Source organism: Bombina bombina, chromosome 5, assembly GCF_027579735.1.
Source record: "Bombina bombina isolate aBomBom1 chromosome 5, aBomBom1.pri, whole genome shotgun sequence".
NCBI classification, from domain to species: Eukaryota; Metazoa; Chordata; class Amphibia; order Anura; family Bombinatoridae; genus Bombina; species Bombina bombina.
Genome location: NC_069503.1, coordinates 802,741,293 through 802,764,113, shown reverse-complemented (window position 1 = coordinate 802,764,113; position 22,821 = coordinate 802,741,293). Strand labels below are relative to the sequence as shown.

General features: G+C 40.7%; 1 protein-coding gene across 1 annotated transcript in view; it reads left to right on the top strand.

Annotated features, from left to right (window-relative positions):
* The window catches only part of CEP192 (centrosomal protein 192), a 1,162,204-nt gene that overhangs the window by 545,875 nt on the left and 593,508 nt on the right, over positions 1 to 22,821 (top strand). The window contains exons 19-21 of the mRNA XM_053715857.1: positions 9,487 to 9,756; positions 9,943 to 10,357; positions 10,668 to 10,816. Of these exons, the coding sequence (XP_053571832.1) occupies positions 9,487 to 9,756; positions 9,943 to 10,357; positions 10,668 to 10,816 (834 nt within the window). The remainder of the gene's footprint in view (positions 1 to 9,486; positions 9,757 to 9,942; positions 10,358 to 10,667; positions 10,817 to 22,821) is intronic.

Below are 22,821 nucleotides of genomic sequence, written 5' to 3'. Positions count from 1 at the left end.
GGATCTAGTGGGGGGCAGACTTTCTCTCTTCGCCCAGGCCTGGGCAAGAGATGTTCAGGATCCCTGGGCGCTAGAGATCATATCTCAGGGATACCTTCTAGACTTCAAATTATCTCCCCCAAGAGGGAGATTTCATCTGTCAAGGTTGTCAACAAACCAGATAAAGAAAGAAGCGTTTCTACGCTGTGTACAAGATCTGTTATTAATGGGAGTGATCCATCCGGTTCCGCGGTCGGAACAAGGACAAGGGTTCTACTCAAACCTGTTTGTGGTTCCCAAAAAAGAGGGAACTTTCAGGCCAATCTTAGATTTAAAGATTCTAAACAAATTCCTAAGAGTTCCATCGTTCAAAATGGAAACTATTCGGACAATCTTACCCATGATCCAAAAGGGTCAGTACATGACCACAGTGGATTTAAAAGATGCTTACCTTCACATACCGATTCACAAAGATCATCACCGGTATCTAAGGTTTGCCTTCCTAGACAGGCACTACCAGTTTGTAGCTCTTCCATTCGGATTGGCTACGGCTCCAAGAATCTTCACAAAGGTTCTGGGTGCCCTTCTGGCGGTACTAAGACCGCGAGGGATTTCGGTAGCTCCGTACCTAGACGACATTCTAATACAAGCTTCAAGCTTTCAAACTGCCAAGTCTCATACAGAGTTAGTTCTGGCATTTCTAAGGTCGCATGGATGGAAAGTGAACGAAAAGAAGAGTTCTCTTTTTCCTCTCACAAGAGTTCCATTCTTGGGGACTCTTATAGATTCTGTAGAAATGAAGATTTACCTGACAGAAGACAGGTTAACAAAGCTTCAAAATGCATGCCGTGTCCTTCATTCCATTCAACACCCGTCAGTAGCTCAATGCATGGAGGTGATCGGCTTAATGGTAGCGGCAATGGACATAGTACCTTTTGCACGCCTACACCTCAGACCGCTGCAATTGTGCATGCTAAGTCAGTGGAATGGGGATTACTCAGATTTGTCCCCTACTCTGAATCTGAATCAAGAGACCAGAAATTCTCTTCTATGGTGGCTTTATCGGCCACACCTGTCCAGGGGGATGCCATTCAGCAGGCCAGACTGGACAATTGTAACAACAGACGCCAGCCTACTAGGTTGGGGCGCTGTCTGGAATTCTCTGAAGGCTCAGGGACTATGGAATCAGGAGGAGAGTCTCCTTCCAATAAACATTCTGGAATTGAGAGCAGTTCTCAATGCCCTTCTGGCTTGGCCCCAATTAACAACTCGGGGGTTCATCAGGTTTCAGTCGGACAACATCACGACTGTAGCTTACATCAACCATCAGGGAGGGACAAGAAGCTCCCTAGCAATGATGGAAGTATCAAAGATAATTCGCTGGGCAGAGTCTCACTCTTGCCACCTGTCAGCAATCCACATCCCGGGAGTGGAGAACTGGGAGGCGGATTTCTTGAGTCGCCAGACTTTTCATCCGGGGGAGTGGGAACTTCATCCGGAGGTCTTTGCCCAAATACTTCGACGTTGGGGCAAACCAGAGATAGATCTCATGGCGTCTCGCCAGAACGCCAAACTTCCTCACTACGGGTCCAGATCCAGGGATCCGGGAGCGGTTCTGATAGATGCTTTGACAGCACCTTGGAACTTCGGGATGGCTTATGTGTTTCCACCCTTCCCGCTGCTTCCTCGATTGATTGCCAAAATCAAACAGGAGAGAGCATCAGTGATTCTAATAGCGCCTGCATGGCCACGCAGGACTTGGTATGCAGATCTAGTGGACATGTCATCCTGTCCGCCTTGGTCTCTACCTCTAAGACAGGACCTTCTGATACAGGGTCCATTCAAACATCAAAATCTAACTTCTCTGAAGCTGACTGCTTGGAAATTGAACGCTTGATTTTATCAAAACGTGGTTTTTCTGAGTCGGTTATTGATACCCTGATACAGGCTAGGAAGCCTGTTACTAGAAGGATTTACCATAAAATATGGCGTAAATACCTATACTGGTGCGAATCCAAAGGTTACTCCTGGAGTAAGGTTAGGATCCCTAGGATATTGTCCTTTCTACAAGAAGGTTTAGAAAAGGGTTTATCAGCTAGTTCATTAAAGGGACAGATTTCAGCTCTGTCCATCTTGTTACACAGGCGTCTGTCAGAAAATCCAGACGTCCAGGCCTTTTGTCAGGCTTTAGCTAGGATCAAGCCTGTGTTTAAAGCTGTTGCTCCGCCATGGAGTTTAAACTTAGTTCTTAACGTTTTACAGGGTGTTCCGTTTGAACCCCTTCATTCCATTGATATAAAATTGTTATCTTGGAAAGTTCTGTTTTTAATGGCTATTGCCTCGGCTCGAAGAGTCTCTGAGTTATCAGCCTTACATTGTGATTCTCCTTATCTGATTTTTCACTCAGACAAGGTAGTTCTGCGTACTAAACCTGGGTTCTTACCTAAGGTAGTCACTAACAGGAATATCAATCAAGAGATTGTTGTTCCATCCTTGTGTCCAAATCCTTCTTCAAAGAAGGAACGTCTTCTACACAATCTGGATGTAGTTCGTGCCCTCAAGTTCTACTTGCAGGCAACTAAAGATTTTCGCCAAACTTCTTCCCTGTTTGTCGTTTATTCTGGACAGAGGAGAGGTCAAAAAGCTTCTGCTACCTCTCTCTCTTGTTGGCTTCGTAGCATAATACGTTTAGCCTATGAGACTGCTGGACAGCAGCCTCCTGAAAGAATTACAGCTCACTCCACTAGAGCTGTGGCTTCCACTTGGGCCTTTAAGAATGAGGCCTCTGTTGAACAGATTTGCAAGGCTGCAACTTGGTCTTCGCTTCATACTTTTTCCAAATTTTACAAATTTGACACTTTTGCTTCTTCGGAGGCTATTTTTGGGAGAAAGGTTCTTCAGGCAGTGGTTCCTTCTGTATAATGAGCCTGCCTATCCCTCCCGTCATCCGTGTACTTTTGCTTTGGTATTGGTATCCCAGAAGTAATGATGACCCGTGGACTGATCACACATAACAGAAGAAAACATAATTTATGCTTACCTGATAAATTCCTTTCTTCTGTTGTGTGATCAGTCCACGGCCCGCCCTTTTTTAAGGCAGGTAAATATCTTTTAAATTATACTCCAGTCACCACTTCACCCTTGGTTACTCCTTTCTCGTTGATTCTTGGTCGAATGACTGGGACTGACGTAGAGGGGAGGAGCTATATGCAGCTCTGCTGGGTGAATCCTCTTGCATTTCCTGTTGGGGAGGAGTTATATCCCAGAAGTAATGATGACCCGTGGACTGATCACACAACAGAAGAAAGGAATTTATCAGGTAAGCATAAATTATGTTTTCTACATTGATATGTGCTTCTCAGCATTTTGAAGCCCGATTCCTCTCAGAGTACAGGGAATGTCAGAGGGATGTGAAGGGAGTATCACCTATTGAATGCAATGGTTTTCCTCACGGGAAATCTATTTCATAGGTTCTCTTTTATCGGTCATAAAGATTAATCTCCTACCTCCCTTTTCAGTTCGACGATATACTCTCATATTCCATTACCTCTACTGATAACCGTTTCAGTACTGGTTTGGCTATCTGCTATATGTGGGTGGGTGTCTTTTGGTAAATATGTTTTCATTACTTAAGACACTGTCAGCTATGGTGTGGCACTTTATGTATTCGTTCGTTGACGCAAATTCGTAATTTCCGGCATCTTAGTTGACGCCGAGTCTTTCACAAGGTTGCGTCATCAATGACGCGAGTGTGTTGTTTCCGGACGTTTTTGGCGGCAAAAAATATTTTTGTTGTGCGTCATTCTTGGCGCCAAATATTTTCATTTTTTATAACCCCATTCCTATTTGCCTCTTGCCTTTTTTTCTTTGTCAGAGGGCTATGCTGTTTGCATTTTTTCCCATTCCTGAAACTGCCATATAAGGAAATTGATAATTTTGCTTTATATGTTGTTTTTTTCTCTTACATTTGCAAGATGTCTCAATCTGATCCTGTCTCAGAAATCATTGTTGGAACTCTGCGGCCTGATAACCGTTCTACCAAAGCTAAGTGCATTAGTTGTAAACTTGTGGAGGTTATACCTCCTGCTGTGTTTGTAATAGTTGTCATGATAAACTTTTACATGCAGAGAATGTATCCATCAGTAGTAGTTCATTACCTGTTGCTGTTCCCTCAACATCTAATGCACAAGATATACCTGTAAATTTAAAAGAATTTATTTCTGATTCTATTCAGAAGGCTTTGTCTGCCATTCAGCCTTCTAATAAACGTAAAAGGTCTTTTAAAACTTCTCATAAGGCTGATGAAATTTCAAATGACCAGCAACATACTTAAGTATCCTTCTCTGATAAGGATCTATCTGATTCAGAAGATCCTGACTCAGATATTCTCACTGACAAATCCTATTATTTATTTAAAATGGAGTATATTTGTTCTTTGTTAAAAGAAGTGTTGATTACATTACATATGGAGGAAACTAGTCCTCTTGATATTAAAACTAGCAAAGCGTTTAAATTCTGTTTAGAATCCTCCTGTGGTTATTCCAGAGGTTTTTCCAGTTCCTGAAGCTATTACTGATATGAGTTCTAAGATGGAATAGGCCTGGTGGTACTTTAATTCCTTTTTCAAGGTTAAGAAATTGTATCCTTTGCTAGCAGTTAGAATTCAAGATTAGTTAAGATTAAAGTCATCTTCTTAGGCTTGCAATTTCTTTGGCTATGTTGCAGCTGCTTCAACTTTTTGTTTGGAAACTTTAGCGCAACAAGTATCGGTTAATGATTTGTCTAGCATTGTTAAGTTGATTTAACATGCTAATTTCATTTGTGATGCCATTTTTGATATTATCAAAATTGATGTTGAATCTACGGTATGTCTTTAGCTATTTTAGCTAGAAGAGTGTTGTGGCTCAAATCTTGGAATGCTGATATGACTTCTAAGTCCTGATTGCTATCTCTTTCTTTCCAAGGTAATACATATTTGGATCTCAGTTGGATTCAATAATTTCAACTGTCACTGGGGGGGAAGGGAGTTTTTTTGCCTCAGGATTAAAAGAGACCTAAGGGTAAATCTAAAGCTTCTAACCCGTTTTCGTTCCTCTTCGCAAAATAAGGAACAGAAACCTAATACTTCCCCCCCAAGGAATCTGTTTCTCAATTGAAAGCCTTCTTCAATTGGAATAAATCCCAAGCCATTTAAGAGATCAAAGCCCAACCCCAAGTCCCGCATGAAGGTGCGGCCCTCATTCTAGCTCCCCTATTAGGGTGTCAGATTAAATTTTTTCAAAGATGTTTGGATCAATTCGGTCCAAAATCATTGGATTCCAGAGAATTGTCTCTCGGGTACAGAATAGGATTCAGAGTAAAGACCGCCTCGTGAGAAGATTTTTCTCTCTCACGCATTCCAGCAAAACCCAGTAATGGCTCAGGCTTTCCTGAAGTGTGTTTCAGACCTGGAGTTATCAGGGGTAATCATGCCAGTTCCGTTTCAGGAACAGGGTCTGTTTTTTTTTTTCAAATCTATTCATTTTCCCAAAGAAAGAAAATTCCATCAGACCACCTTTGGATCGAAAGATTTTGAATCGATATGTAAGAGTACCAACTTTTCAAAATGGTGACTATAAGGACTATTCTGCCTTTTGTTCAGAAAAGGCATTATATGTCCACAATCGACTTACAGGATGCAATATCTTCATATTCCGATTCATCCAGATCACTATCAGGTTCCTGAGATTCTCTTTTCTAGACCAGCATTACTAATTTGTTGCTCTTCCTTTTTTGGCCTAGCGACAGCTCCAAGAAATTTTTCAAAGTTTCTAGGTGGCCCTACTCTCTGTAATCAGAGGAACGGGGTATTGCAGTGTTTCTCTTATTTGATGATATCTTTGTACTCGCTCAGTCTTCTAACACAGAATTTCACACAAACCAACTAGTGTTGTTTCTTCGAAAACATGGGTTGGAGGATCAATTTACCAAAAAGTTATTTGATTCCTCAGACAAATGTAACCTTTTTAGGTTTCCAGATAGATTCAGTGTCCATGACTTTGTCTCTAACGACGAGAGAAGATGTTTGAAATTGGTTGCAGCCTGTCGGAACCTTCAGTCTCAGTCATTGCCTTCAGTAGCTATGTGCATGGACGTTTTAGTCTCATGACTGCAGCATCGGACGCGATCCCCTTAGCTCATTTTCATATGAGACCCTCTCCAGCTTTGTTATGCTGAATCAATGGTGCAGGGATTATACAAGGATATCACAATTAATATCCTTAAATCCCAATGTTCGGCTTCTCTGACTTGGTGGTTAGATCACCATCGTATAATTCTAGGGGCCTCTTCGTTCGTCCCAACCTGGACTGTGATCACAAGAGATGCCAGGTCTTTCAGGTTGGGGAGCTGTTTGGGGATCTCTGACAGCACAAGGGATTTGGAAATCTCAAGAGGTGATATTACCAATCAATATTTTGTGATTATCAGGGCTCTTCAGTTTTGGCTTCTATTGAAGAGAGAACCGTTCATTTGTTTTCAGACAGACAATATCACTACTGTGGCATATGTCAATCATCAGGGTAGGACTCACAGTCCTCAATTCTAGTGAAAGAAGTATCTCGGAATCCAGCTCCGGTCTAGTTTCTGCGGGTTCATATCCCAGTATAGACAATTTGTAAGCGGATTAACCTCAGTCGTCAGACTTTACATCCGGGAGAATGGTCTCTCCACCCAGATGTGTTTACTCAAGTGTTCAGATGTGGGGGCTTCCAGAAACTAGAGCAATCGTTTGTGCTGCTGGTGGCTCCAGCATGGCCTCACAGGTTTTTTATGCGGATCTTGTTCGGATGTCCAGTTGCCAACCTTGGCCACTTCCATTAAGGCCAGACCTATCTCAAGTCCGTTTTTCCATCAGGATCTCAAATCATTAAAGGGGACAGTATACACTCATTTTCATATAACTGCATGTAATAGACACTACTATAAAGAATAAGATGCACAGATACTGATATAAAAATCCAGTATAAAACTGTTTAAGAACTTACTTAGAAGCTGCCCAGTTTGGCTCTGTTGAAAAGGTAGCTGGGAAGGGCCCATTGCAAGTGGCAAATAAGACCACCCCCCCTCCCCCTTCTTTTACATATGAAAAAACCCTTTACACAAACAGGAGCAAGCTGGAGAAGGTAGCTGACGGTATTCACATAAAAGTTTGGGGCTTGGTTATGAGTCTGAAAATCAGAGCAATATTATTTAAAAATAAGCAAAACTATACATTTATTTTTTTTTAAAAAAACTTTATGGGCTATATAAACAGATCATCTACAAAACATTTATGCAAAGACAAAATGAGTGTATAATGTCCTTTAAATTGAAGGTATGGAAATTGAACGCTTAGTGCTTAGTCATAGAGGTTTCTCTGACTCAATGATTATTACTATGTTACAGGCTCGTAAATCTGTTTCTAGAAAGATTTTATTATCGAGTTGAAGACTGGCATTTCATGGTGTTCTCATAAATTCTCTTGGCGTTCTTTAGAATTCCTAGAATTTTACAGTTTTCTTCAAGATGGTTTGGATAAAGGTTTGTCTGCAAGTTCCTTGAAAGGACAATCTCTGCTCTTTCTGTTTTATTTCACATAAAGATTGCTAAACTTTCTGATATTCATTGTTTTGTGCAGGCTTTGGTTCGTATCAAGCCTGTCATTATATCAATTTCTCCTCCTTGGAGTCTTAATTTAGTTTTGAAGGCTTTACAGGCTCCTCCTTTTGAGCCATGCATTCTTTGGATATTATACTACTTTCTTGTAAAGTGTTGTTCCTTTTGGCTATCTCTTCTGCTAGAAGAGTTTCCGAATTATCTGCTCTTTCTTGTGAGTCTCCTTTTCTGATTTTCCATCAGGATAAAGCAGTTATGCAGACTTGATTTAAATTTTTACTTAAAGTTGGGAATTCTAATAACATTAATAGGGAAATTGTTGTTCCCTGTTTGTGTCCTAATCCTAAGAATTCTTTGGAGAGATCCTTACATTCTCTGGATGTTGTAAGAGCTTTGAAATATTATGTTGAAGCTATTAAAGATTTCAGGAAGACTTCTAGTCTATTTGTTATCTTTTCTGGTTCTAGGAAAGGTCAGAAAGCTTCTGCTTTTTCCTTGGCATATTGGTTTAAAGCTTTTGATTCATCAGGCTTATTTGGAGTCGGGTCAGGCTCTTCCTCAGAGAATTACAGCTCATTCTACTAGATTAGTCTCCACTTCGTGGGCTTTTAAGAATGAAGCTTCAGTTGATCAGATTTGCAAAGCAGCAACTTGGTCTTCTTTGCATACATTTACTAAATTCTACCGTATTTATGTATTTGCCTCTTCAGAAGCAGTTTTTGGTAGAATAGTTCTTCAGGCAGCTGTTTCAGTTTGATTCCTCTGCTTATGAGAAAAACTTATTTTTTTGGATGTGGATTTAATTTCTTTAGCAGAAAATTGCAGTTTTCACCCCTCCCTCTCTAGTGACTCTTCTGTGGAGTACCACTTCTTGGTTATTACTATCCTATAGTCACTAGCTCATGGACTCTTGCCAATCACATGAAAGAAAACATAATTTATGTAAGAACTTACCTGATACATTCATTTGCTTCATATTGGCAAGAGTCCATGAGACCCACCCTTTCTATGGTGATGGTTGTTTTGTATAAAGCACAATTTTATTTCCAGTTCCTTTTTTTTGCTTTCTACTCCTTTTTCTATCACCCCACTACTTGGCTTTTCATTAAACTGAATTGTGGGTATGGTGAGGGGTGTATTTATAGGCATTTTGAGGTTTGGGAAACTTTGCCCCTCCTGGTAGGATTGTATATCCCATACGTCACTAGCTCATGGACTCTTGCCAATATGAAAGAAATGAATTTATCAGGTAAGTTCTTACATAAATTATGTTTTTTCTTGTTCCCTCAGCAGAATGCCTGGGGGATAGGGGAAGTGGGAGGAATATTTAAGACTTTGGTTGGGGTGACTTTACCTCCTCCTGGTGGCCAAGTGTTGTATTTCCCAACAGTAAGGAATGATGTCGTGGACTCTCCCGGCCAGGAAGGAAAGGAATTTATCTGGTAAGCAGAAATTATGTTTTTTATCTATATAAAAAGGTGAGATAACTGGATTTTGGGTTTTGTTTTAACCCTTTTTATAGGGCCCATCTTTTTTTGTTGTGTGATATTTAAGGGACATGTGCCAAAATATGAAAACGCAGGGAAGTTTAATTTAGATTCCAATTTTCATTGTTGGTATCAATAATAATTACTAAAACTTTAATTTTGTTGCCTATACACATATTTGCAGTCAAACTATTTAACCATGAGTTAATCTGTCCCTATGTATCAATGTATTAGCCCATGGATTGAAAATTTCTCATTTGGTTGGTTTGGAATGTGTTTATCAATGTTACCTGCAATGTAGTTATATTTTCATATTAATTTCTTGTTTAGCTTACCTTTTAATATGTAGGTGTGAGGTTGTGACTAGAGCTCTTTTTATTTGCAGAGCAATAATACCATTGAACTGAGCACAACTATAGTGAGATCAAGCCCTACTCCTGAAATGCAGCTAATCAAACCTGCCAATATGTCTTGGCAACAGAATGTAAATCAAAAGTCTGGTTATAGCCCCAACCAAAAGAGCAACGATCCATCTGGATATAGCACTGCTGCATCTATAATCATTAATAACAAAAGTGAAGAATTGTTATCACTGCACAAGAACAATTTAGAATTGAAGGATCATAGCTTAAAGTATAAAGAGAAAATGAAAGAGGTTAGTAGTGGTATATCAAATGATGCTTATAACTACTTCATAATGCCTCATTTTCAAGTAGACACTCCTTATACTTGGCAGGAGTTCCCAACCAAATCAAGAGAAGGCTTGCCATCTTTAAATATGCAATCTGCAAGTAGATTGGTTAACTACCCTCTAATGCAAAACATTTCTGTTAATCACCAGTTTGTTCCTGAACCTGATTTCAAGCCAGTTGTGTCGGCTTCTGATCTACAGAAATTACCATCTTCCGTCCCAACACTCTTCACTGGACAACCACTTTCAACTACACAATTTGCACATCAGTATTTGGGAAATGTCCATTCTCTTGGATGTTCAACTATTCCATCTCATCAGGTTGGAAATACAGTACTTTGCACAGGATACCCTGGTTCCACTGCTCAAGCGCAACACATACAAAACACTATAACTGGATTAACAGGTACCTCTGTCGGTTCTGGTTTATTAGCAACACTCCCACGAAGCCAAAGCCTTCCTCCTGGCAACCAAAATATTGTCATTTCAGCAAGTGGGTACCCTGGGCAGTTTATTAATGCTACAGGACTACAGCATTTTGATACACGAATATCCTCAGATTATGGTAAGTTCTAACAGACCACACAAATGGTTATAATGCTAATTTTTCTTACTGTTTAAATACAATAAGGTGTTTTTGTTTCTTGTGTACATTTAGAAGACACATTTACTGGTAACTAACTCCTAATAGGTCGAATTATAGCCTGTCTTTATTTTTCAGTCATCAGTTATTTATGAACTGCTTTAATATTTGTATATTTAGTTTCTATACAAATGTCCTAATTTAGTTTTTTTTGCAGCCTTTCTATTGTTTTAAAAATTAGTTTTGAATGGCTTAAGACTTTTTGTTATAGCTTGTTTGTTTTCCTTCTTAGGGCAAGTGTTGGTGCCTGAAGAGCTGACTTTTCCAAGTGCTTGTTGTGTAGGGATTGCTTCACAAGCTTCCCTAAATATTTTCAATCCAACTGATAGATGGTTGCAGGTCAATATTGGAGTGCTCAGTGTAGCTATTAATGGTGAAAAAGTAAGTATTTACATATGCTCAAATCTATTTTAGGAATATTATTTCAGACCCAGAGATGTTAATTGTGGTACAGCACATATGAGATAAACTATTAAAAGCATTGCCAATACCAGTTAATGAATGACTTAAAGAAATACAGTAAAACTCTTCCATGGAGCTTGCAATTTTGAGTTTTAAAATTAATGGAACATGAACCAAACCCTTTTTCTTTCATGATTCTGATACATTTTAAAACAACTCCGAATTTACTTTTAGAATCAGATTTGCACCATTCTCTTTGTATCATTTATTGAATGAGCAGCAATGCACTTCAGGTAGAGCTGACTGAACACATGGGGTGAGCAAATGTCAAGAGGCATAATATGTGCAGCCACCAATCAGCAGCTAGATCCAGTAAGTTTATTGCTGCTCCTGAGTGTAGCTAGGTATTCTTTTTAACAACGGATACCAATAGTTCAAAGCAATTTGGTTAAAATAAATAATTTGGAAAGTTTTTAAAATTACGTGCTGCCTCTGATTCATGAAAGTTTAATTTTGACTTTACTTGTACCATTAATGATGTGGGCTTAGAATATGGTATGTAGTTGCAGCAGCTGTGTGATGTGGTGAGTGTTTGGAAGACTGAAGAGTGGGCTTTGGTGAGTGTATGGAAATTAATGATAAAATATAATCTAATATTGAAAGAGAATTAAACTTTCTGCGTCTGTTTTTATTTTAGTGGAAGATTGCCTTTTAGCTTCATTTCCAAAAGATTTTTTCAAGCACCTAGTTCCATTGTGGAACTTGAATTTTGCTTTAAGGTTTTGTTACATTTTGTCTTTGACTCATGTCTTAAGATGTATTTTCAAGACAATATTTCCTATACGGTTTATGTAAAATTACACTTTTTAAGACCTCACATTTAACCCCTTAACGACTGAGGACGTGCAGGGTACGTCCTCAGAAAAAAGGCAGTTAATGCCTGAGAACGTACCCTGCACGTCCTCAGTGTGGAAAGCAGCTGGAAGCGATCCTGCTCGCTTCCAGCTGCTTTCCGGTTATTGCAGTGATGCCTCGATATGGAGGCATCCTGCAATAACCCTGCATGGCCATCCGATGCAGAGAGAGCCACTCTGTGGCCCTCTCTGCACCGGACATCGGTGGCCGGTAACGTTGGTGGGTGGGAGCTGACTTGGGAGGCGGGTGGGCGGCCATCGATGGGCCGTATAAGGTGGAGGGGGGCGGGATCGGGGCCGGAGCTGACGGGGGCGCGCACGCGTGCACAGAGGGTGGCGGGCGGGCGCGTGCACGGGGCGGGAGCGGGTGGGAACCGCTATACTACAGAAAATTAGATTGTAACTGTGGGGGAAAAGGGACAAATTAAAAAACAAATAAACTTCAGTAAAAGGGATCTTGGAGGGGTGGGGGGTTGTTCTTGGGTGTGGGGGGAGCTACACTACAGAAAAAGGGATTTTTCTTAAAAAAAAAAAGCACATTTTTGTTCTAAACTGGGTACTGGCAGACAGCTGCCAGTACCCAAGATGGCGCCCATTAAGGCAGAGGGGGAGGGTTAGAGAGCTGTTTGGTGGGGGATCTGTGAGGTTGGGGGCTAAGGGGGGATCCTACACAGCAGCATATGTAAATATGCTAAAAAAAAAAAACTCAAAAAAGCCCAAATATACCTTTTATTTTAGTACTGGCAGAGTTTCTGCCAGTACTTAAGATGGCGGGAACAATTGTGGGGTGGGGGAGGGAAGAGAGCTATTTGGGAGGCATCAGGGGGTCTGATGTTTCAGGTGGGAGGCTGAGCTCTACACTAAAGCTAAAATTAACCCTGCAAGTTCCCTACAAGCTACATAATTAACCCCTTCACTGCTAGACATAATACACGCGTGATGCGCAGCAGCATTTAGCGGCCTTCTAATTACCAAAAAGCATCGCCAAAGCCATATATGTCTGCTATTTCTGAACAAAGGGGATCCCAGAGAAACATTTACAACCATTTGTGCCATAATTGCATAAGCTGTTTGTAAATGATTTCAGTGAGAAACCTAAAATTGTGAAAAAGTTAACGTTTTTTTTTTTATTTGATTGCATTTGGCGGTGAAATGGTGGCATGAAATATACCAAAATGGGCCTAGATCAATAGTTGGGGTTGTCTACTACACTACACTAAAGCTAAAATTACCCCAAAATGCTCCCTACATGCTCCCTAATTAACCCCTTCATTGCTGGGCATAATACACGTGTGGTGCGCAGTGGCATTTAGCGGCCTTCTAATTACCAAAAAGCAATGCTAAAGCCATATATGTCTGCTATTTCTGAACAAAGGGGATCCCAGAGAAGAATTTACAACCATTTATGCCATAATTGCACAAGCGGTTTGCAAATAATTTCAGTGAGAAACCAAAAGTTTGTAAAAAATTTGTAAAAAAGTGAACGATTTTTTGTATTTGATCGCATTTGGCGGTAAAATGGTGGCATGAAATATACCAAAATGGGCCTAGATCAATACTTTGGGTTGTCTACTAAAAAAAAAATATATACATGTCAATGGATATTCAGAGATTCCTGAAAGATATTAGTGTTCTAATGTAACTAGCACTAATTTTGAAAAAAAATGGTTTGGAAATAGCAAAGTGCTACTTGTATTTATGGCCCTATAAGTTACAAAAAAAGCAAAGAACATGTAAACATTTGGTATTTCTAAACTCAGGATAAAATTTTGAAACTATTTAGCATGGGTGTTTTTTGGTGATTGTAGATATGTAACAGATTTTGGGGGTCAAAGTTAGAAAAAATGTGTTTTTCTTCTGTTAAGTGTGATCAGTCCACGGGTCATCATTACTTCTGGGATATTACTCCTCCCCAACAGGAAGTGCAAGAGGATTCACCCAGCAGAGCTGCATATAGCTCCTCCCCTCTACGTCACTCCCAGTCATTCTCTTGCACCCAACGACTAGATAGGATGTGTGAGAGGACTATGGTGATTATACTTAGTTTTATATCTTCAATCAAAAGTTTGTTATTTTAAAATAGCACCGGAGTGTGTTATTACCTCTCTGGCAGAGTTTGAAGAAGAATCTACCAGAGTTTTGCTATGATTTTAGCCGGAGTAGTTAAGATCATATTGCTGTTCTCGGCCATCTGAGGAGTGAGGTAAACTTCAGATCAGGGGACAGCGGGCAGATGAATCTGCATAGAGGTATGTAGCAGTTTTTATTTTCTGACAATGGAATTGATGAGAAAATCCTGCCATACCGATATAATGTCATGTATGTATACTTTACACTTCAGTATTCTGGGGAATGGTACTTCACTAGAATTACACTGTAAGAAATACATAAAGCTGTTTAATAACTAGAGATTATATTTAACGTTTTTGCTGGAATGTAAAATCGTTTTCATTTACTGAGGTACTGAGTGAATAAATGTTTGGGCACTATTTTTCCACTTGGCAGTTGCTTAATCTGTTTTTCTGACAGTTTCTGTTCTCCCTCACTGCTGTGTGTGAGGGGGAAGGGCCGTTTTTTGGCGCTTTTTCTATGCATCAAATATTTCAGTCAGCAACTCATTGTATTCCCTGCATGATCCGGTTCATCTCTACAGAGCTCAGGGGTCTTCAAAACTTATTTTGAGGGAGGTCATTTCTCTCAGCAGAGCTGTGAGAATTATAGTTTGACTGAGATAAAAAACGTTTATTCTGTAATTTGTTTCCTGCTTTCAGAATTTGTTATCTTTGCTAATGGGATTAAACCTTTGCTAAAGTTGTGTTGTTTACAAGGATTGAGGCTATAACTGTTTCAATTTATTAATTTTCAACTGTCATAGATCTTCTGTGCTTCTTAAAGGCACAGTACGTTTTAATATTATTCTAATTGAATTGTATTTCCAAGTTGCAAGTTTATTTGCTAGTGTGTTAAACATGTCTGATTCAGAGGATGATACCTGTGTCATTTGTTGCAATGCCAAAGTGGAGCCCAATAGAAATTTATGTACTAACTGTATTGATGCTACTTTAAATAAATGTCAATCTGTACAAATTGAACAAATTTCACCAAACAACGAGGGGAGAGTTATGCCGACTAACTCGCCTCACGTGTCAGTACCTACATCTCCCGCTCAGAGGGAGGTGCGTGATATTGTAGCGCCGAGTACATCTGGGCGGCCATTACAAATCACATTACAGGATATGGCTACTGTTATGACTGAGGTTTTGGCTAAATTACCAGAACTAAGAGGTAAGCGTGATCATTCTGGGGTGAGAACAGAGTGCGCTGATAATATTAGGGCCATGTCAGACACTGCGTCACAGGTGGCAGAATATGAGGACGGAGAACTTCATTCTGTGGGTGACGGTTCTGATCCAAACAGACTGGATTCAGATATTTCAAATTTTAAATTTAAACTGGAAAACCTCCGTGTATTACTAGGGGAGGTGTTAGCGGCTCTGAATGATTGTAACACAGTTGCAATACCAGAGAAAATGTGTAGGTTGGATAAATATTTTGCGGGTACCGACGAGTACTGAGGTTTTTCCTATACCTAAGAGACTTACTGAAATTGTTACTAAGGAGTGGGATAGATCCGGTGTGCCGTTCTCACCCCCTCCGATATTTAGAAAAATGTTTCCAATAGACGCCACCACAAGGGACTTATGGCAAACGGTCCCTAAGGTGGAGGGAGCAGTTTCTACCTTAGCTAAGCGTACCACTATCCCGGTGGAGGATAGCTGTGCTTTTTCAGATCCAATGGATAAAAAGTTAGAGGGTTACCTTAAGAAAATGTTTGTTCAACAAGGTTTTATATTGCAACCCCTTGCATGCATTGCGCCGATCACGGCTGCAGCGGCATTCTGGATTGAGTCTCTGGAAGAGAACATTGGTTCAGCTACTCTGGACGACATTACGGACAGGCTTAGAGTCCTTAAACTAGCTAATTCATTCATTTCGGAGGCCGTAGTACATCTTACTAAACTTACGGCGAAGAATTCAGGATTCGCCATTCAGGCACGCAGGGCGCTGTGGCTAAAATCCTGGTCAGCTGATGTTACTTCTAAGTCTAAATTGCTTAATATACCTTTCAAAGGGCAGACCTTATTCGGGCCCGGGTTGAAAGAGATTATCGCTGACATTACAGGAGGTAAAGGCCATGCCCTGCCTCAGGACAAAGCCAAAGCCAAGACTAGACAGTCTCATTTTCGTTCCTTTCGTAATTTCAAAGCAGGAGCAGCATCAACTTCCTCTGCACCAAAACAGGAAGGAGCTGTTGCTCGCTACAGACAAGGCTGGAAACCTAACCAGTCCTGGAACAAGGGCAAGCAGACTAGGAAACCTGCTGCTGCCCCTAAAACAGCATGAATTGAGGGCCCCCGATCCGGGATCGGATCTAGTGGGGGGCAGACTTTCTCTCTTCGCCCAGGCTTGGGCAAGAGATGTTCAGGATCCCTGGGCGCTAGAGATAATATCTCAGGGATACCTTCTGGACTTCAAATACTCTCCTCCAAGAGAGAGATTTCATCTGTCAAGACTGTCAACAATCCAGACAAAGAAAGAGGCGTTTCTACGCTGCGTACAAGAGCTCTTGTTAATGGGAGTAATCCATCCAGTTCCACGATCGGAACAGGGACAGGGGTTTTACTCAAATCTGTTTGTGGTTCCCAAAAAAGAGGGAACTTTCAGACCAATCCTGGACTTAAAGATCCTAAACAAATTCCTAAGAGTTCCATCGTTCAAGACGGAGACTATTCGGACAATTTTACCTATGATCCAAGAGGGTCAATACATGACCACTGTAGATTTAAAAGATGCTTACCTTCACATACCGATTCACAAAGATCATTATCGGTACCTAAGGTTTGCCTTCCTAGACAGGCATTACCAGTTTGTGGCTCTTCCATTCGGATTGGCTACAGCTCCAAGAATCTTCACAAAGGTTCTGGGTGCTCTTCTGGCGGTACTAAGACCGCGGGGAATCTCGGTAGCTCCATACCTAGACGACATTCTGATACAAGCTTCAAGCTTTCAAACTGCCAAGTCTCATACAGAGTTAGTGCTGGCATTTCTAAGGTCACATGGATGGAAGGTGAACGAAAAGAAAAGTTCACTCGTTCCACTCACAAGAGTTCCCTTCCTGGGGACTCTTATAGATTCTGTAGAAATGAAGATTTACCTGACAGAGGACAGGCTAACAAGACTTCAAAGTGCTTGCCGCACCCTTCATTCCATTCAACCCGTCAGTGGCTCAATGCATGGAGGTAATCGGCTTAATGGTAGCGGCAATGGACATAGTACCCTTTGCACGCTTACACCTCAGACCACTGCAACTGTGCATGCTAAGTCAGTGGAATGGGGATTACTCAGACTTATCCCCTTCTCTGAATCTGGATCAAGAGACCAGAAATTCTCTTCTATGGTGGCTTTCTCGGCCACATCTGTCCAGGGGGATGCCATTCAGCAGACCAGACTGGACAATTGTAACAACAGACGCCAGCCTTCTAGGTTGGGGTGCCGTCTGGAATTCTCTGAAGGCTCAGGGACAATGGAGTCAGGAGGAGAGTCTCCTGCCAATAAACATTCTGGAATTGAGAGCAGTTCTCAATGCCCTCCTGGCTTGGCCCCAGTTGACAACTCGGGGGTTCATCAGGTTTCAGTCGGACAACATCACGACTGTAGCTTACATCAACCATCAGGGAGGGACAGGAAGCTCCCTAGCTATGATGGAAGTATCAAAGATAATTTGCTGGGCAGAGTCTCACTCTTGCCACCTGTCAGCAATCCACATCCCGGGAGTGGAGAACTGGGAGGCGGATTTCTTAAGTCGTCAGACTTTTCATCCGGGGGAGTGGGAACTTCATCCGGAGGTCTTTGCCCAAATACTTCGACGTTGGGGCAAACCAGAGATAGATCTCATGGCGTCTCGACAGAACGCAAAGCTTCCTCGTTACGGGTCCAGATCCAGGGATCCAGGAGCAGTCCTGATAGATGCTCTGACAGCACCTTGGGACTTCAGGATGGCTTACGTGTTTCCACCCTTCCCGTTGCTTCCTCGATTGATTGCCAGAATCAAACAAGAGAGAGCATCAGTGATTCTAATAGCACCTGCGTGGCCACGCAGGACTTGGTATGCAGACCTGGTGGACATGTCATCCTGTCCACCTTGGTCTCTACCTCTGAAACAGGACCTTCTGATACAGGGTCCCTTCAAACATCAAAATCTAACTTCTCTGAAGCTGACTGCTTGGAAATTGAACGCTTGATTTTATCAAGACGTGGATTTTCTGAGTCAGTTATTGATACCTTAATACAGGCTAGGAAACCTGTTACCAGAAAGATTTACCATAAGATATGGCGTAAATACCTATATTGGTGTGAATCCAAAGGTTACTCTTGGAGTAAGGTTAGGATTCCTAGGATATTGTCTTTTCTACAAGAAGGTTTAGAAAAGGGTTTATCTGCTAGTTCATTAAAGGGACAGATCTCAGCTCTGTCCATTCTGTTACACAAACGTCTGTCAGAAGTTCCTGACGTCCAGGCTTTTTGTCAGGCTTTGGACAGAATTAAGCCTGTGTTTAAAACTGTTGCTCCACCATGGAGTTTAAACCTTGTTCTTAATGTTTTACAGGGCGCTCCGTTTGAACCCCTTCATTCCATTGATATAAAGTTGTTATCTTGGAAAGTTCTATTTTTAATGGCTATTTCCTCGGCTCGAAGAGTCTCTGAATTATCAGCCTTACATTGTGATTCTCCTTATTTGATTTTTCATTCGGATAAGGTAGTCCTGCGTACTAAACCTGGGTTCTTACCTAAGGTAGTTACTAACAGGAATATCAATCAAGAGATTGTTGTTCCTTCTTTATGCCCAAATCCTTCTTCAAAGAAGGAACGTCTACTGCACAACCTGGATGTAGTCCGTGCTCTAAAATTTTACTTACAGGCAACTAAGGAATTTCGACAAACGTCTTCTCTGTTTGTCATTTACTCTGGGCAGAGGAGAGGTCAAAAAGCTTCCGCTACCTCTCTTTCTTTTTGGCTTCGTAGCATAATTCGTTTAGCTTATGAGACTGCTGGACAGCAGCCTCCTGAAAGAATTACAGCTCATTCTACTAGAGCTGTGGCTTCCACTTGGGCCTTCAAGAATGAGGCCTCTGTTGAACAGATTTGCAAGGCTGCAACTTGGTCTTCGCTTCATACTTTTTCCAAATTTTACAAATTTGACACTTTTGCTTCATCGGAGGCTATTTTTGGGAGAAAGGTTCTTCAGGCAGTGGTTCCTTCTGTATAAAGAGCCTGCCTATCCCTCCCGTCATCCGTGTACTTTTGCTTTGGTATTGGTATCCCAGAAGTAATGATGACCCGTGGACTGATCACACTTAACAGAAGAAAACATAATTTATGCTTACCTGATAAATTCCTTTCTTCTGTAGTGTGATCAGTCCACGGCCCGCCCTGTTTTTAAGGCAGGTAAATATTTTTTAATTTATACTCCAGTCACCACTTCACCCTTGGCTTTTCCTTTCTCGTTGGTCCTTGGTCGAATGACTGGGAGTGACGTAGAGGGGAGGAGCTATATGCAGCTCTGCTGGGTGAATCCTCTTGCACTTCCTGTTGGGGAGGAGTAATATCCCAGAAGTAATGATGACCCGTGGACTGATCACACTACAGAAGAAAGGAATTTATCAGGTAAGCATAAATTATGTTTTTTCGATTTTTTTCCTCATATTTTATATTTTTTTTTATAGTAAATGATAAGATATGATGAAAATAATGGTATCTTTAGAAAGTCCATTTAATGGCGAGAAAAACGGTATATAATATGTGTGGGTACAGTAAATGAGTAAGAGGAAAATTACAGCTAAACACAAACACCGCAGAAATGTAAAAATAGCCTTGGTCCCAAACGGACAGAAAATGGAAAAGTGCTGTGGTCATTAAGGGGTTAATTTTTGTGAAGGTCTGCAATATAAAAACATAATTTATGTAAGAACTTACCTGATAAATTTATTTCTTTCATATTGGCAAGAGTCCATGAGCTAGTGACGTATGAGATATACAATCCTACCAGGAGGGGCAAAGTTTCCCAAACCTCAAATTGCCTATAAATACACCCCTCACCACACCCACAATTCAGTTTAACGAATAGCCAAGTAGTGGGGTGATAGAAAAAAGAGGAAAAAGCATCAAAAAAGGAACTGGAAATATAATTGTGCTTTATATATATATATAAAAAAAAAAAAACATAACCACCATAAAAAGGGTGGGTCTCATGGACTCTTGCCAATATGAAAGAAATAAATTTATCAGTTAAGTTATTACATAAATTATGTTTTCTTTCATGTAATTGGCAAGAGTCTATGAGCTAGTGACGTATGGGATAGTAATACCCAAGATGTGGTACTCCACAGAAGAGTCACTAGAGAGGGAGGGATAAAAATAAAAACATCCATTTTTCCGCTGAAAAAATTAAATCCACATATTAAAAAAATGTTTTCTCATAATTGAAACGAAAAAACTTAAAACATAAGCAGAGGAATCAAACTGAAACAGCTGCCTGAAGAACTTTTCTAACAAAAACTGCTTTTGAAGAGGCAAATACATCAAAATGGTAGAATTTAGTAAATGTATGCTAAGAAGACCAAGTTGCTGCTAGTTGTTGCAAATCTGATCAAGTGAAGCTTCATTCATAAAAGTCCACAAAGAGGAGACTGATCTAGTAGAATGAGCTGTGATTCTCTGAGGCGGGTCCTGACCCGACTCCAAATAAGCCTGATGAATCAAAAGCTTTAACCAAGATGCCAAGGAAATGGCAGAACCAGAAAAGACAACAAATAAACTAGAAGACAACAAATAAACTAGAAGACTTCCTGAAATCTTTAGTAGCTTCAACATATTTCAAAGCTCTTACAACATCCAAAGAATTCTTAAGATTAGGACACAGAGGGAACAACAATTTCCTTATTAATGTTATGAGAATTCACAACCTTAGGTAGAAATTTAAATAAAGTCTGCAAAACTGCCTTATCCTGATTGAAAATCAGAAAAGGAGCCTCACAAGAAAGAGCAGATAATTCGGAAAAACTTCTAGCAGAAGAGATGGCCAAAAGGAACAACACTTTCCAAGAAAGCAGTTTAATATCCAAAGAATGCATAGGCTCTAAAGGAGGAGCCTGTGAGGCCTTCAAAACCAAATTAAGACTCCAAGGAGGAGAGATTGATTTAATGATAAGCTTGATACGGACCAAAGCCTGTACAAAACAGTGAATATCAGGAAGTGTAGCAATCTTTCTGTGAAATAAAACCGAAAGAGCAGAGATTTGTCCCTTCAAGGAACTTGCAGACAAACCTTTATCCAAACCATCCTGAAGAAACTGTAAAATTCTAGGAATTCTAAAAGAATGCCAGGAAAATTTATGAGAAGAACACCATGAAATATAAGTTTTCCAAACTAGATAATCTTCCTAGAAACAGATTTACGAGCCTGTAACATAGTATCAATTACTGAGTCAGAGAAACCTCTATGACTAAGCACTAAGCGTTCAATTTCCATACCTTTCAAATTTAATGATTTGAGATCCTAATGGAAAAATGGCCCTTGAGACAAAATGTCTGGTCTTAAAGGAAGTGGCACACTGGACATCCGGACAAGATCCGCATACCAAAACCTGTGAGGCCATGCTGGTGCGATCAGAAACACAAACGAATGTTCCATGATGATCTTGGAGATCACTCTTGGAAGAAGAACTAGAGGCAGGAAGATACAAGCAGGTTGGTAAAACCAAGGAACTGCTAACTCATCCACCGACTCCGCCTGAGGATCTCTGGACCTGGACAGGTACCTGGGAAGTTTCTTGTTTAGATGTGAAGCCTTCAGATCTATTTCTGGAAGACCCCACATCTGAACAATCTGAAAAAACACATCTGGATGGAGAGACCACTCCCACTGATGTAAAGTCTGACGGCTGAGATAATCCGCTTCCTAATTGTCTACACCTGGGCTATGTACCGCAGAAATTAGACAAGAGCTGGATTCCGCCCAAGAAAGTATCCGAGATACTTCTTTCATAGCTAGGGGACTGTGAGTCCCACCCTGATGATCAACATATGCCACAGTTGTGATATTGTCTGTCTGAAAACAAATTAATGGTTCTCTCTTCAACAGAGGCCAAACCTGAAGAGCCCAGGAAATAGCACAGAGTTCTAAAATATTGATTAGTAACCTCGCCTCTTGAGATTTCCAAACCCCTTGTGCTGTCAGAGATCCCAAGACAGCTCCCCAACCTGAAATACTTGCATCTGTTGTGATTACAGTCCAGGTTGGACGAACAAAAAAGGCCCCTTGAACTTTACGATGGTGATCTAACCACCAAGTCAGAGAGAGTCGAACACTGGGATTTAAGGATATTAATTGTGATATCTTTGTATAATCCCTGCACCATTGATTCAGCATACAAAGCTGGAGAGCTGAAAACGAGCAAGGGGGATCGCGTCTGATGCTGCAGTCATGAGATCTACAACTTCCATGCACATAGCTACTGAAGCTAATGATTGAGACTAAATTGGTTTTAGTTTGTCAGAACCTTCAATTTGTCTCTTGTCTGTTAGAGACAGTGTCATGGACACTGAATCTATCTGGAAACCTAAAAAGGTGAACCTTCTCTGAGGAATCAAGGAACTTTTTGGTAAATTGATCCTCCAACCATATCTTTGATGAAACAACAGTAGTTGATTCTTGTGAGATGCGGCAGAATGTAAAGACTTAGCTAGTACCAAGATATTGTCCAAATAAGGAAACACTGCAATACCCGGTTTTCTGATTACAGAGAGTAGGGCACCGAGAACCTTTGAAAAAATTATTGGAGCTGTCGCTAGGCCAAATGGAAGAGCAACAAACTGGTAATGCTTGTCTAGAAAAGAGAATCTCAGAAACTGATAGTGGTCTGGATGAATCGGAATATGAAGATATGCATCCTGTAAGTCTATTGTGGACATATAATGACCTTGCTGAACAAAAGGCAGACTAATCTTTCT